This window comes from Pagrus pagrus, assembly GCF_965226575.1.
Source record: "Pagrus pagrus genome assembly, chromosome: 12".
NCBI classification, from domain to species: domain Eukaryota; kingdom Metazoa; phylum Chordata; class Actinopteri; order Spariformes; family Sparidae; genus Pagrus; species Pagrus pagrus.
In genome coordinates this window covers 27810263-27824203 of record NC_140196.1, presented here as the reverse complement: position 1 = coordinate 27824203, position 13941 = coordinate 27810263, and the positions used below count along the sequence as shown (strand labels likewise).

General features: G+C 39.9%; 2 protein-coding genes across 2 annotated transcripts in view; both read left to right on the top strand.

Annotated features, from left to right (window-relative positions):
• LOC311266492 (cadherin-18-like) overlaps positions 1-12794 on the top strand; it is a 211747-nt gene extending 198953 nt beyond the window's left edge. The window contains exons 11-12 of the mRNA XM_084368883.1: positions 5092-5358; positions 7241-12794. Coding sequence (XP_084225009.1) covers positions 5092-5358; positions 7241-7896 — 923 coding nt within the window. The 3' untranslated portion in view covers positions 7897-12794. The remainder of the gene's footprint in view (positions 1-5091; positions 5359-7240) is intronic.
• The window catches only part of LOC311267010 (class I histocompatibility antigen, F10 alpha chain-like), a 501763-nt gene that overhangs the window by 463373 nt on the left and 24449 nt on the right, over positions 1-13941 (top strand). The gene's annotated exons all lie outside the window — the stretch shown is intronic.

Genomic DNA, 13941 nt, shown 5'->3' with positions numbered 1-13941 from the left:
AACAGTTCATGCTCTAATGAACCCCTGTGGTTTAAATGAAATTGAACTTGAGACAAAATGAAGAATATGAAGAAATAAAGAAAAAAAAGCTGATACAGAAAGAAACAGAAACACCGAGGTGTGTTTTTATGTTTACCTCCACCACTGCTGAGGATAGTGACTTTGCCTGTTTATATGTTTACATTTGTGTGTGTTCACACCAGGAGGCTCCAGGCATGTCAACAGGAAACACACTATGTAAATGAAGATGTCCTGTGCAGAGTCCTGTGGGCATACCCCAAATACATTATGAAAACCACACACATAAACAGACACATATAGTAGCACATGCACAAACTGTCTATGACTGTCTACTAGCTGACATGCTTCATCCTGGCTCAGAGCTCCCGAGGGTGCTTTGGACATACAGTGCTTTGTAAAGATGTGCTCTTCATACATATCCAACAGCTGTATCTCTGTCAGTTTAGCTTCTATTTCTCTCAGCTCCTGCCACCATTTATTGGCCATTATTGTCACCATTATCACAATCAATGCCTTGATTATCACAGTGGAAGAGGATGACAGATAATAGTGAAGACACCACTGAGGTCAATTAGAGGATTTAAAATGGCTTGAAGAAGAGTTTGTGTTCTACTATTATTCACTCATTCATCACCATGAGATGCTAGTTCACAATGTGCTTTTTAATTGCTTTTAGCTTTTACTGCCATTTTCAAACTTGATATTGGTTGTTTTGTTACATCTGCCAAGGAGGTCATCATTTCACCCGTTTCCATCTGTTAGCTGTTTGGTTAGTTGGTTTGTCAGTAGGATTACACAAAAACTACTGAATGGATTTCCATGAAACTTGGATGGAGGATGGGTCTCAGCCCAGAATAGACCCCAGATCAGGCACCCATTATTTTGGTGCTGATCTGGATAAAGGATCTAGGAATTTCTTCTCACTTTCTTTTAATAACAATTTTGTTTGTGACAAACTGAACAATCAGGTGTTCCTATTTGGGTTGTGATAAGTCTCCTGATTCTGATGTTAAGTAAACTATTTATTGTAAAAACAGGCTGGCCTCATGAAAAGTTGACTTTTATGCTACGTTCACACCGCAGTTACAAGTGACCTGAATCTGATTTTTTGGCTCAAATGTGACCCATATCTGATTTGCTTTTGACAGTGTGAACAGCACAAGTCGCATTGAATCTGACATTTTCTAATCAGATTCAGGCCACATTTAAATGTGGTACTGAATCGGATACGTATCGGATTTTTTTGAATGCGACCGCAATCTGAACAGCCAGGTCGCATTTAATGCGACTTTGACGTCATTCTGACCCGCGCTGCACTGTTTTGTAAATGAATGACAAATAAAGTTGATTGAAAAGCGGGCGGGAGCCACGAACATAATCAAAACAAACATGGAGGACAGCAGTGAATGCTCCGTCTATGCTCCGCATAGAGCCATCATTAAAATATGAATTTTCTTTCTCCTCTTCCTCGTCGTGATATCACCCGGCACAAATTTGCCGGCTGCCGCCACACTGTTTTTAGCATTAAGCCATACAGTCCCACGTTACCGGTTGCCGTTGCCATGTTCGCTTCCGTAAACACCGCTGTGGCGTGATGTCATCAATGATCAACTGCGCATGCGGGTCACTTCAGGAGCGTGAGCTGTTCACACAGCAATCCGTAGACAGGCCGCATGTGAACAGCCAAACAAAAAATCGGATTTGAGCCATAAATCGGAATTGTGCATTAAGACCTGCAGTGTGAACGTAGCTATAGATATACAGGGCAGGGACACTGCAAACATGTGATGATTTTAAGGAATATGACGCATTCCTTTAGATTAAACCAGCCAACAGTATACAGTGTTTCCCACAGAATCAGACTTTAATTAATTAATTGGTGGTGGCTGTCCAGCTGGGGTGCCATGGAGCATGCGCACTCGAGACTTCGACACACCGAGTCGGTTAACTTCCGGTTTAGCGCCAAGCTAACTTGAATGAGGATAAAATAATTTATTCGGGCGGCTCTTCTAGACTTTCCAAATTGTATTGGACCAAAATGCTCAAATTCTGACAGTAAAACGAGTCATTGCGCAGGGGTTGTGAGGCGTTTATTACCATTTTACAGATGCGTCCTTCACAATGTTATACAATATTAACATTGGATCTACAATTACTTTCTGACTTACCAACAACAAGATGACATGCAGCTTCCTTCCCCTAGACAAAATGTAACTTTGTTAGTAGTGAGTTATCTTTTAGCGTGTGGAAAAATAGTAATCACAAGCCCTTTTCACACAGAGACTCCACATTATCTCCGCAGCGGAGGTTCGCCAATTCTCCACATTTGTTTGTTCACACAGAACCGAGCAGCTCCAGCGTAAAGCTGCACCAGTGTGTCAATACATACAGCACTCCTGTGCTGCGGATCCAAAAGAGGCGTGACGGTACACGTCATGATGATGACGTTGAGATCTGTGTGGTTTTTTCAATGTGTTTCCCCCGGTGTCCACCTGTTAATCTAAACATGTACCTGCTGACTTTTTATAATCATATGGACGCAGTGATTTTTTTAAAGATAGTAACTACAACAACACAATAGTGGAAGGAGACAAACACTTGGTGAGTTAAAGTTTTTTGCCGGGGACAGACGCAGTTACTACATTACTGTTGTTTGGTCCTGTGACGATCTGTTTAACTGTCAGACTGTGAACACAATGAGATCGACACGCCCCCGCTCCGCGCCGCCGGCCTATCCATTCACACAGACACCAACTCTCCTTGGCTGTGGCTCTGATACTTCCTCTGGAGGCGCATCAGAGTCACAGTGAAACTGTCCCCCCTCTCCACATCTGAAACTTTCACACAGAGGATGATGCTGACAACTGTGGATGCAAATATGCCCCCCCCCCCGGGCATGTTCTGACAGACACTGTGCAGCGGCCTGTAATGTTACCAGTCTAAAAAAAAAATGTTGCAAGTATGGCATCAAATTGCATCTTTTTACTGGCCCTGACCTGTGTCAGCATTGGAAAGCCAAACCAGTATTTACTCTTGCTCTTCTTTTTACACTACTTCTTTTCTTTGGCACAGACTTGGTTTCTTTCTGCGAGCTGTTGTTTGAGATGATGATAAAAGTTGTTTTCCAGGGGCTCCTGAGTGTTTTTGTTTAGTAACTAATCAACTGAGGCTGTAACTTCAACGTGGTAGCCATTCCCTCCGACCAGCAGCAGCAAACTAGAGGCTACAGTGACTCACTATCGCCTTTCACAGCAGACATGGTACTCCAAGAACGGGCCACCCTGGCTGGAGGGATGCCAGTGGATCTAGTGCAATGCAATAAATAGGCATCTTGGACATAACGCCAGAACTGTTCTAAACACTCTGTTAATGGGGTTAGTTCTTTTTTTTTTTTTTTTTTATGTTTTATACTAAAATTATGTCCAGATCTTAAAAAATGCACCTTTAGGACTAGATGTGTACGTTGCTTTCAGTGCCATGATGCTTAATCCAGCTTCAATCCACCCTTTGTTTACATCCTCTGGTGTAAGAACTTCAGCACCCTCTTAATAATTATAAAATGACTTTTTCTTAATGGCACGGCTTTTGGGAGTGTTTATACACAAACAATATGCTTAAAATACACTGTGATTTCTTTTGAAGGAAATATAGAGCTCCAAGATTTCCTACGGCTGCTGTGGTTCCCAAAGGAATGCAATTCTCATTAGAACACAACATGGCATGTTTCCTAAATATCAAAGCTGCACCATTTTTTATTATTTGCAATGGATCAAATTACTAATATTAAACAGCTTCCTCATAGTGACACACCCACAGAAAATGATCACAGTCCCCCTCAGCTCTACAGAGCTTTATAGCTTTTTAAGATTTCCTGCCCAGAACTATATATTTTTTTGTTTTGATTTGTTTCCAGCCGGAAAAGGCAAATGTTTTCAGTGAAAAGGCTCTAATACAGCCACTGTACACTCCTGCACAAAACAGCAGACAAGGTTTGGCATTGCTTTAACATTGTATTGTCCCTCCTATCATTACTATAAATTTATAAATCCAAACATGTTTGTGTGCTGGATAAAAAAACTTCAAACTGAAGTGTTAAATTTTGTCCCTCTTAAAAGGGGCATTATACGTATGGCCAGAATTTTACTTTAAATCATTAAAAAAATGAACAATCATTAACAGAATGTGAACAGTGTTGATGTTACATCAAATACATCAATGTATTGTGTGGCAGAGATAATGTCTTGGTTTGTCTTTCCACAATCACCTCTGGTTTGGTTGAAATAAATCCTCAATTTGCAGAGTAAATTGTGAAACTATTCAGGCTCAACATGCTGGTTTTGCCTGCTGCTGATGTCCAACTCTCTCTCTCTCTCCTCTACCGCTTCATGTCTCTCCTGTACCCGCCTGCCATGTCCTTTTGTCCCAAGAGTCATAGTCCTCTGTAATTCACTGCTGTAAATCACCTCTGTATTGTCTCCCCTGTCTTTAAACTGATGTCTGTTGGTCTTGGAGGCTGTCCCATTCTGATGTCCAGACATGTTCACTCTCAGGGTGCTAAACCCAGTTGTTCCCGAGGTGACTTCCCCCCATGATCTGAGGTCTCAGTCCAGACTAACTCCACAGCTTACTGAGCCATGAGCGAATTAGACATCTGTATCTTGCTTCAGCCAAGAATAGCAAAGAACAGCAGTTGTAGGTTACTCTGGTGATGTGCTGCCCCCTATATTTTTGGAGCTACCTTCAAATTGTGGCTGTACTCTACAATATACACCTTTAATATACAATACACTTCATCTTTGAATCACATCAATAATGAGCCATCCCATTTCAAAGTCAATTATTGTTCCTGCTTCCACACTGCTCTATATAATCATGTGGATCTTCAATGAAGAATGTTGGCTTGCAAGTGATGTTTTGTTTTCTTTTTCACCTTTCTCTCACATTTCACATATCAACTTTCTCAACCTTTCCTATTCCATTATTCTACCTTTCCCCATTCATCCGTATCACCATACACTTTTATACACCTTCCTCCCTTGCCCTCCTCAACCCTGTCCTCACTGTTCCCAGACAACACTGCCAGTATAGTATCTCGTCGGCGTGATGGCTTCAGCCAGGACAGAGACCAGGAGTTCTTCAGCCTGGTGCTGGTGGTGGCTGATGGCGGGGAGCCTCCTCTGAGCAGCACTGCGACACTATCTCTCAGGGTCTGTGTGTGTCAGAGGAACACTAGGGGGCGTAACAGCAACGTCTGTCAGGCCCAGGCCTTTCTGTCTTCAGCTGGCCTCAGCACTGGTGCTTTTGTGGCCATACTGCTGTGTATTGTCATATTATTAGGTAAGTATGTGGATGCATATCAAATCTATCTGTGTCTCTATTTTAATGTAAGCTTTTCTCGAATCATTGTAACTGCAAAAAAAAAAAAACGATCCAGGGGGAAATTGATGCAGTCTATGTTGGCTTCATACAACAAAGTTTTCATGCACAACTCCACGACTTACCAGAGACCTAAAGTCATTCATTCAAATGGCAGTTGGATAATTTTGGCAACAATTTAGCTCTATAGTGATATGAAACTATGTTTGGTCTTGAATATCATTATATCGTGATATGTCATAAGGCTTGTGTTTTCCTGGTTTCAGAGGTGGTATTACAGTAAAGTGAAAACATTTGGAGGCTTCATCACGCTCTTGGCATACCATCTATGGGCCATTGAACTAATCATGAGAACTAAGCTACACAAACCAACCTTTACATTTTGGTAGCAATAATTTGTTTGGTTATTTTTTGATCATGGACTGTGGTCAGTTGTCACAACGCGACCTAGGTGTGGTCTTTCAGTCATGTTATACCAGGTGCATGTATTTGGAGCAACGACGATAAGTCCCATCTCTGTGGCATCTTTCTTCGGTCATCCACTCCTGTGAGTGGTTGTTCACACACAGCTGCTGTTCTCTCCCACTGGGCAAAATATATCCAATAGATGTCAATTCAATGTCAAATGTACTACAGGTGTTCACTGAGGAGCCAAAATTAAAGTTTTTGTGGCATCTTTGATGGATATCATTCAACTACACACATCTAAAGGCCAGCTGTTTGTGGATCAAAATGAAATACAATTATTTTTCATGACTTCTTTCTTGGACTCACAGGGTGGAATCAAACCTCCAGCCTTAACCTTGGCATATGCTTCCCAACTTTTCCAAACCTGGGTCTCTAAAAAGTCTAAAATCTGAATACAATGGGTTGAGATTGAGGCTGGAGGTTCAATTCCACACTGTGTTTTTGCTGTGTGGAGTAAAATTGTGGTAGACATCTGAAATGAGTCCAAGAGAGACATCATAGATTTGTTAATTTTCAGCCACATGAAAGCTGACCTTTGGACAAGTTGAAAAGATGTTCAACTAAGACAGTGAATTGACATCTTCTGGAGATTTTTTGCTCCATTTCGGGTGTTACCAGTCCAAGGTCCTTGTTGCTTTACTGACGTAGTGTTCCCCACACTTGTCACATATGAAGTCATGATCATGTCTCATAGGAAGGTTCCGGTCTTTAGGGTATACCAGCAGAAATGGTAAATGTCCAGCCACGTAAAGGAATCCCCTGTCTTAAGCTGGGGTGGGATTGGCATTATCCACCAGGATAATGCCTCTCTATCCTCTCCTTCTTTGATAAGATGTTGTACTCTGTGATTGTTTATTTTGTAAGTTGGGTATCAGTCTGTTAGGGTTTTCATACACAACCAGTTGTTATCATGGTAGTTCCAACTTGATGATTTCAACATGATGACACCTAAACTAGTTCCATTTGCCGAAAGAATATATTATATTTATATTTTTTTATATTATATTTGTATTTTAGAACACTGAGTATTCTTCCCAAAGAATCAACTTCAGTGCTCCGACCTTTGAGGCTGAGGTGTGTTTAATCCCCTATTTCTAGGTTTTAGAATAGTAAGACTAAATTGGTAGCAAATCTGTCCAGAGGTGTGAGAAGGCTGTCTGCCGCAGTATGTTTCTGATAGTGCCATTCAGGGTTAAAATGTCAGATGAAAATGTTTAATTATTCACATCATGGGTTTAAAAGGTTAAAATGATTTCTTCATGTCATTGAAAAAGTATTTTGAATGTTGTTTTCTGTCTTAATCTCTGTATGTGCTCCTTTCCTTCCTTTATCCCTTCTTTCTTTACTTTTACGTCTCCGACTCATCTCCCTCCAGCCATTGTGATGCTGTTCACCCAGCTACGAAACAAGAAAGCAAGTAAAGAGCCCTTGATTCTCTCAGAAGAGGACATCAGAGAAAATGTGGTGACCTATGATGACGAGGGAGGAGGGGAGGAGGACACAGAAGCTTTTGACATTGCTGCACTCCGAAATCCCAAAGTGTCAGAGCATCGCAGGAAGTTCCACACCTACCTCGGATGTGGACCAAGCCCATACGGAGAGGAGGATGAGGCCGAGGATGAGGAGGATGGGATTGTGGTGTTGAGGAGAAGGAAAGTACAGGAGTTGGATTACAGGAGCTACAGCCCAGAGTCAGAACCTGCCTGGTTTGTCATTGACTGCTTTCCGCGAGAGATCAGCCAGTCAGCACCTTCGCTTCTGCTGGATAGTCATGACATCATTCAGCAGATTATCCAGCAGAAGGTGGCTGAAGCAGACTCTGACACACGGGGCCCACCATATGACTCACTTCAAACATATGCCTATGAAGGCCGTGGGTCCTTGGCCGGGTCAGTCAGCTCTTTGGGCCTGACTGCAGCAGTGCCCGAATTAAACTATGCTGACTTGGAAGACTGGGAGCCAGAGAGGCAAACACTGGAACGAATTGTTGGAGAGCAGCTGGCGACAGGCCAAGCTAACCCTGACACCTAAAGTTTTTTGGGTTTTTTTACCTTTTGCCAGATTTGTTAAAAAAGAATGCTTTTTACTTGTGCCATTTAACCCTTGGTGTAAGGATGCAAATATTACTACTGCAAAAAGCTGGCATTTAGAAACTGTGATATCATGTGAAACATCAGAGGATAAGAAAAGCCATTCACAGTTGTACATGTAACTAGAGAGAAGAACACACAAGCTGAAGGGAGATTTGGGGAAAACATCCTAGCTGTGTTAGTGGAAAAGGTACAGCAAGTCATCAGTCCAAAGGATTCTGGTCTTGATCTTTATTGTTACTGAAACTCCAGTCATTAGTTAGAGGTTCAGGTCACCAATCATCCATTGGCTTGAATAATGGGAATATTGAGGTTTTCTATGTTATTCAAGACAAAAATTAGGCTGATGGTCCTATAAGTGATAAATAAAGATCTAGTTAAAGCTGAAGACTCCACTGGAATGCACACACGTTGCAGATGTTCTAAATGCCAAAGAAAGCCATTGACATTTCCCCTAAAAACATGTTTTTTTCCCCCTTTTTTTCCCCCCCACTCTTTCAGGTAATGGAACCCTTAATGTGTTTGCATGCACATAATGAAAGGATCCTGTAGTGTCAGCTTTAAAGATGGGGATTAGGGAGGGTTAGCTAATCCAAATTCAAGTTTCATGGTCATGCTCTGAGCCTAATAACAGACCAAATTGCGAAGATGTACGGTAATCTCTCCTAATTATTTTTTCCAGTGCAGGATCTAAAACTGTAACCTAAGCTATTAGAAATAGTTACCGTACATGTTCTTTGCAATTCAAGCAAAGCTTTTAACATCATCAACACCAGAACTGTCACAATCTGTTTAGAAAACTGTTTTGGTCTTTCTAAAGTTGTTCCTTACTTGTTTCAACCTTACATCACCAACAGGATGTTCATCATTAGCAGAGGAGATCATGCCTCATGAACCTGTGATATATCTAACATAGACATTCCCAGAGCCTGGGTCGCAACCCACAAGTGGTAGAAGAAGATTTTATTTGGCCTACCAAATAAATTTGATACATTTCTTCCCTAATCTTTTATTTAAGATGGGTAGATAAATCAGGATGTCCCAGAGCACAGAGAGGGTGCTACTCTGGAGGGTCATTGGGAGAGAACAAGTCACGGAACGCAAAAAAAAATCCCCAGAGCCTGGAGCACATCTGACATGCTTAGTTCTATTTCACATTTGTATATGTTTTTAATAACGTGCATAAAACTAAGTTGTGATTTTTCTCACAATATCTTTGAAGTGGCTGGTTTACCTATTCAAGATAAGGCGATGCAGACATGGCAGTAAAAATGGTCAGGAACATTCATTTATGCAAAAATTCACTCATTTGCTCTGTTGTGAATTGGGTCACGATGGTTTGTCATTTTAAAAAAGTGGGTCCCATTAGAAAAAGGTTGGTGAAGCACTGCTCTAATATATCCTCATACTAAAGTGACCGAATAGGTCGATTGCCAGTGACCAGGAACAGGCATACCAGACCTTTGTCATACACCCACAGTTTGGTTAGGTTTAGGCAAGAAAACTACTTGGCTAGATTAAGGAAAACATCATTGTTGGGATAAAATAACACATTTTTTTCAGTGACTTCAGTAACAAACTTAACTATGTTAAATAAAACATCCAAGTTTGTCATGTAACTATGTTAGTAAGTTAAAAGAACTCACCATTTGCTTTTGGTATTACACTAGACACAAACAGTGCTCTCTTGGGTGAAAGTCCTGCAATTGTTTAACCAAACCTTTGCCCCAACAACCTCCCTATGCAGACTTTGTCGCTCTTATACTCACTCACTCACTCACTCACACTACTCTGATACTTCACCTGACATCGTCCTTTGCTGCCTTAATAATTACGACATTTGCTAGAGATCACTGCCTAACATTAAAAGTAAATATGGTGTGTAATGCGTCGCTTTCACAGTTCACTTGTGCATGTAATACAAAGCCAACATCACAGCTGTCAGAACCGATACTTATTATTAAAAAAGAGGACCATTTTTTAAGGCAAGTTACAAAAATGTTGGGCTCTTGGGGAATCACCTACTGTAGGTGAAATATCAAAATAATTAGGTCTATAGCCTATGATAGACTACATGTAGCATGAATATAGATATCATATACCTTTCACGTTACACAAAAACATTTTTTTCAGTTTCATTAACATAATTCATTTAGGTAACAAGTTCATATAGGCTGAATATATTATTATTCTTTGTTGCAGCTCCAAATTCTATTTCTCATGTTTTTTGTGTTTAAATGAGTTTGTGGTGTTACCACAGTAGCGAACAGCCTTATTAGCACAACAAAGATTTTATCTACAGCTGTAAAATAGCTCCAAATGATGTCCATCTTTCATTCAGCCATCACAGAACATTTATAGGACAGCTCTACTCTTTCATGAAATGCCAATATGTGGGTACAACGTAGAAAAGGGAAAGCGAAACTAATCTCTTTATATCAGTCTAATTGATGCTAGAATCGATCCTCATATGGATACAGAATAATTGTGATTACAGTAATAGAAAAGCAAATGTTAATTGCAGGTTTGTGACAGGAAGTGAACTCAGGTCTTTTGCAAAGACACTCTCCACACCCTTACATTCTGTAGTGCTACAAAAGGGGCATGCTGGCATTGGACACAAATCAAAGTAAGTAATGGTACAATATGAACATAATTTCCAGTGATACCATACACTTTGTGAACCCCATTTTTCTGTAAGATTATATCATCTTTAAATTTTTCTGCACTTTTTTTGGCTGTGTCTTGTATCTCTTTCTGTCAGACACTGAGAAATCTTCTGGTCAAGCTTCTGGCTTTTAATACTCATACTCCTACTCATAACGCGCTAAATACGGTAGCCTCTCTCTCTCTCTCTTTCTCTCTCTCACAAACACACACACACACAAGCACACACATACCTTGGTCCGAGGCCCTGCAAGTACCACCTCCCCCTTGTAATAGAGCGGTGTGTCAGTGTTTACAAGTTGAATGAAGTGAAACTATCCTCCGGTCATAAAAAGAAAAAAACACAAAGACTTACAGGAACAGCTCTCAGGTAAACTCTTCAAATAACAGTAATGTTGAGTGGATGTGCTAGCTTGTTGTTCATCTCTCCCTAGTCAGGCTGTCTGTCTTGTCTTGCATAGGCGCACATCATTTTTGAAACAAGACAATGATGATTTAGTCACAACTCTGGGCTAATACAAAATTGAACGCAATAGATTGATATTGACTATTGACTATAACGTATAGACTAGACTTTTCACCAGGCAGCAGAGCCAAAGTGCAGTCTTATATTTTATTATTTTCTATTTTATTTTTTTCTTTTATGACATAGCCTCTTAATTTGTCTCTCAATGTGCGCCAGATTGATGCATTTAACTTTGAGAAAGTGCAAAATTTTCTTCCAGTAATGGATGCCCCGCCGATCCCCTGTGAGGGTGCAAGGTCCACCCACCTAGCCTCATAAAATCCTGTGGGAAACACTGTGTTATGTAAGGAAGGCCATTTTATCTTACATAACACAGTGTTTCTAATGAAAGTTACCACGGTGATGTGTATAAACTTAAGCAACGTAGTAATTTTAGGCAACATTATGTAGTAATTCATCCCAGGGCTGTTCCTATTTGTCAGATGTAATGAAACGGTACGTGCTAACTACAAATAAAACTCAGCATATAATAGCAATGCTAAATACAGCATACATTTTCTACATAAAATGTAAAATAGCTTCACCAAAACTGTGTGGTATACTGCCGTAAAGTGTTACGCACAGTGGTGCTACCTTCTCACTAAAATTACAAAGCGCAAAAACAAAAGACTGGAGTGGCTGAGACAGAGACACCATTAACTCTATTATAAGTCACTGTAACATTAACATGATTTTGAAGCTGTTATTTTAAAGGTAAAATTGTTACATAATGTTGCTTCAACCTGAAGCGTGATCTTTTTACTCAAACATAACCAAGACGTTTTTGTGCCGAAACCTAACCGCACCATGATAACGTTTGTAACAGTCTAGAAGTCTTAATATGTCATATATGAACATTTGTCATCAGGCTTTGTTTTGAAAGCCTCACCGGACGTTGCATACAGTATGTATTATTGCTAACTTACTGAATAGTTTTAACCTTAAGGCCACTGACCATTTTATTTTTGGTTTTTTACTCTGTCTTGACAATAAATCTGCCTGGACAACCATGATCAATTTAAATCAAGTTTATATATATATAGCCCATATCACTTTACAATCTCTAAAAGATATCATGTCCTTACCCTTTGGTAATGGCACTGATCTCCTGAGAAGTGCCAAAAGAACGTGAAATCGGGCAGTGAACAGTAAGCAGACTCACGACCAAAAAATACACATTGCATTTTATTTAATCATGTTCCTGCAGTGGAAAAAGGCTATTTGTTGACTTTACTATGTCCAGTCCATGTGTATGTAAACACCTGACACATATCCATTCTGAGGAGGGACAAGGCTACAGTGGCAGGTAGGGACATGGACAGTACAAGGCAACACTTGGTAACATTGACAAGTGACAGGTTAATAATTGAAATATTTCAAGTTCCATGCCAACTTCAAGGTCAGACACGACTTCCCTCCGCTTCTTTTCTGTCTCTTATTGTCGTTTTAATCTTGCTGACTTCTGTGATTCTATGGAAATTTGTACCTAAACATACATCTTTTCGCTGGACTGAAATCAGTGAGGAGACTATTTTCAGATCTTTTCTGAGTGGTAATGGATGAACAAGTCGACTGAGGAATAATCAGGAGGATGGACGAAAACAAGCCTATTTTCCCTGGTGTATATTTTTATCGGTAAATAAAAAGACAAATGATTTCAGAAAACATTTGATTATGTGCTTTTATTGTTTTGTTTTGTTCAATCTTTGAAAAATGCCAAAGTTTCAAATTTTCCATTGTTATGTCTGGTGGGACAGATGGCCCATTTGAGAATCATATTACATGTTGTGATAAATATCTCTTTTCTTGACACACTATCTGAGTCTACACTATAGGTAAAAACTAATATATTTTTCTTCTTGCTCATTCTTCCTCCTCTTTCTTGTCCAGTACTTTCAGTGAACTAACTGGAAAATATACACCTGACACCTGAAAAGTTTTTAATTGGGCCACAGCAGTGTACCATGTGTAATAATTGGCTTCAAATGCCTTTGAGTGCAGCTTTTACAGCCATCAAGGGATTTGCGATTCTGCCTAAGACATGGTTCGCCTGTTGGTATACCTACATAGCTCATCCCTTGAGGCCCAATAAGGGACAGTTTTTTCAATGATTAATACAGTCTCTATTATATAGTTGTTATTTTGAATTTGTTGAGCTATTTAACATATCAAGCCTTTTCATATAATGTTATCTTGCACTAAAGCATGGAATTTGTTTTTTATTAATTTTGCATCATGCAGCATGTTCTTTTGTTTCATGTTTAATTGTGAATACTTAGTTTGCCTATTGTTGTTTTGCTGCTTAACAGTTTCTTGGATAAAGGCAAAGAAGAGGTAGGAATGAAGGAGTTTCTAAACACAAGATCATATTAAAAAAAAAAAAAAAAAGCTCTGGTGTCACACAACAAATTATAAACAGCTCCTTGCTTGTGCTGCTTATTTATTCAATAGGTAATTAGGGAGGCTGATGTACTTACTGTCTTTGAAAACAACAGTGCCCTCAACTGGGCTGAAAATATGAATAATTCATGTGAAATGTAATTGTAGTTCTGAGCTAAGACAGCTTTTAAGGGCTTCACAGGCTAAACTGCAAATACCAGCTCTGTAACAGCAAACAGACTGATGGGATATCCAAACCCACTGTTCCCCTGCCAGACACACACTAAATAAATCCAATTCTATTTTCAACATTTGAAAATAACAAAGGCCCAAACAGGAGATAAAATAAATTCCAAAACCTACAAATCTGTGTTTATGTGTTCATGTGCATCTGATGTGAGGGATGTTGCACAAGGAGAGGTCCATTGACAGCCA